The sequence below is a fragment of the Sinocyclocheilus grahami genome, unplaced genomic scaffold (genome assembly GCF_001515645.1).
Source record: "Sinocyclocheilus grahami isolate Dianchi unplaced genomic scaffold, SAMN03320097.WGS_v1.1 scaffold1400.1, whole genome shotgun sequence".
NCBI classification, from domain to species: Eukaryota; Metazoa; Chordata; class Actinopteri; order Cypriniformes; family Cyprinidae; genus Sinocyclocheilus; species Sinocyclocheilus grahami.
The window spans coordinates 187,677-190,458 of NW_015506579.1; the positions used below are offsets into that span (position 1 = coordinate 187,677).

Sequence of the window (2,782 nt, forward strand, 5' to 3'; positions counted from 1 at the left end):
GCAAACCCACCCGCAGACTCAGACTCACTCGCAGACGCAGACTCACACGCAGACGCAGACTCACACGCACACGCAGACGCACACGCAGACTCACACGCAGACGCACACGCAGACGCACACGCAGACGCACACGCAGACTCTCGCACACTCACACGCAGACTCACACGCAGACTCTCACGCACACTCACACGCAGACTCACACGCACACTCTCTCGCACACTCACACGCAGACTCTCTCGCACACTCACACTCACACACACTCTCTCACACGCACACTCACACACGCACACACTCTCTCACACGCACACACTCTCTCACACTCACACGCACACACTCTCTCACACGCACACTCACACGCACACAGTCTCTCACACTCACACACGCACACAGTCTCTCACACTCACACACGCACACACACTCTCACACTCACACACGCACACACACACTCTCACACTCACACACGCACACACACTCTCTCACGCACACTCTCTCACACGCACACTCTCTCACGCACACTCTCTCACGCACACTCTCTCACGCACACACTCTCTCACGCACACACACAGGCGCACAGGCACATACACACTCATTCACGCACACTCTTACACACAGACACACACACATGCCCCGCTGTAGTTTAGATCACATTCACCCTGCAGCGCGTCTGCTTTCAGATGGCGACACGCGTGCAGCTCCGCCCGATCTTTACCCAGAAGCCCCAGCGCTAGGCGTCAGGCTGTCAGCTTTGATGACGTGTTTGGAGGCGGAGTGAATGACTGTGGCGTCTTGTTGGTTGCAGAGTTTTGTGCACACTAAGATATTTGTAGGCCTGGAGCAGTCGCAGCCGTCCTTTAACGTGAGAGAGTGTGTGGAGGGGCCATCTGGCTCGTACCTGCAGCACATTCAGTCTGAGACCGGCGCTCGTGTGTTCCTCCGAGGCAGAGGCTCTGGATACATCGAGCAGGCGTCACGCCGCGAGTCCTTCGAGCCGCTCTATCTGTACATCAGGTAACGCTCCGCCGCTCCTCACGCTTCTGTGATCACATGTGTGTTTCTGACGGAGTGTGTGTCTTACAGCCACCCGAATGCCATCGGACTGGACGCGGCCAAGAAGCTGTGCGAGAATCTCCTCGACACGGTGTGTGTGTGTGTGTGTGTGTGTGTGTGTGTGTGTGTGTGAGAGGGCGTGTGTGTGTGTGTGGGAGAGGGCGTGTGTGTGGTGTGTGTGTGTGAGAGAGCGTGTTCTGCATTGAGCGTGGCATGTGTGTGATCAGTCTGTTGTTGTTGTTGTTCAGGTGCGGGCAGATCACGCGGGGATCATGTCGTCGTATCCCTCCACAGCTTCTGCTCCAGGTGTGTTTTCTCTCCTGCTTTGACCCGATGCTCGTGTTCTGAACTGAATCACCATGTTTACACACACTTAAGGAGACGGTTGCAGAAGGACTTCATGTTTTAAAGCTCACAGCGGGCATGCTTTTTGCTGTGCATGTAAGCACAACCGCAGCAGATGATGTCTGCAACATGATGTTTCTGAAACAGTTTAGCTCGACTGACACAGCTATTGAGATTTATTTGGCTGTATAATATACTGACGCACATCTGATTTTCTCCCAGCTGTTTGTTCACATTAGACGTCTGTTATAACGCTAGTGGTCTTTCGTGTGTGTGTGTGTGTGTGTGTGTGTGTGTGTGCGTGTGTCAGTCAGGTCTGTCATCATTCGCTATGAAGCTCGTCTTGAGAGCTTATGAACTAATGCACTCTGTTTTTGTTCAGTTTACCCGACACATGGATACTCTGCAAATAACAGCTTCGGCAGTCAGTCGTGGTACAGCTACCCGAGCTCCTATCCCACGTACCCCGGTGCCTTCTGGAACAACTCCAGCGGAGCGACTGGCCAATCACAGCTCAGCAGCGGCGCGGTGCAGTATCCGGTGTGCAAACAGAGCGGCTTCCTGCTGCGGGTGAGAGTCACTGCCATTGAGTTCAGCTGTCCTGAACACTGACAACCTCAGCCACTCGCTAACTAAACCAGCTCTTTGTGTGTGTGTGTGTGTGTGTGTGTGGCGTGTGTGTGTGTGTGTCAGGATGAGGATGCAGCATCAGACGGAGCAGACGGCGGCTCCAGTCCAAAGCAACACTATGCAGAAGAGGAGCAGAAAGCACAGGTGTGTGTGTGTGTGATTGAGTGACTGTCATTATGGGACTCACCTGACGTGTGTGTGTTTGTCCTCAGATCTCCGCAGATGTTTTGGAGAAGGACGTCAGTGCAGCAGACGACAGCAGGTCTCCGTCTGTTTCTGTGTTCAGTCATGTGCTGTAATAGTTCCTGTAGTCTTTATGATCATGTGCTTGTATGTTAGGGTTTCGCTCTGTCACATGATCGCTCTGATACATTGATTCTCCGCTGTATCTGAATGTGTGTTACAGGTTTCGTTTGGTTTAACCTTGTGTGTTGTGAAGTCATCTGGGTTTAGGGTTAAGAATGGGTTAGTTAGTGACACGTGAGTGACTTGAGATGTTTCTTGTGTTCAGGACATTGATGCCGCCGCCAACAGCTCCAATCAGAAAGAGACCGAGAGAAGAGACCTGCAACAAACCCCTAACACACACAGGTGTCTATATACACAAACTCACACACACACACAGACACACACCCTCTCATTGACACACACACACACACACACACATATATATATATATATATATATATATATATATATATATATATATCTATATGCAGGGTTTTCAGTCTCGCGCATCATACTTTTGGTCTTGTAGCTG

At 51.7% G+C, this 2,782-nt stretch overlaps 1 protein-coding gene across 2 annotated transcripts in view; it reads left to right on the forward strand.

The window, feature by feature from the left end:
• The window catches only part of LOC107569978 (UPF0469 protein KIAA0907-like), a 13,511-nt gene that overhangs the window by 10,011 nt on the left and 718 nt on the right, over positions 1-2,782 (forward strand). For both annotated transcript variants that reach the window (XM_016256160.1, XM_016256161.1), the window contains 7 exons: positions 800-1,008; positions 1,078-1,138; positions 1,296-1,353; positions 1,775-1,962; positions 2,086-2,166; positions 2,235-2,284; positions 2,534-2,613. In XM_016256160.1, the coding sequence (XP_016111646.1) occupies positions 800-1,008; positions 1,078-1,138; positions 1,296-1,353; positions 1,775-1,962; positions 2,086-2,166; positions 2,235-2,284; positions 2,534-2,613 (727 nt within the window). The remainder of the gene's footprint in view (positions 1-799; positions 1,009-1,077; positions 1,139-1,295; positions 1,354-1,774; positions 1,963-2,085; positions 2,167-2,234; positions 2,285-2,533; positions 2,614-2,782) is intronic.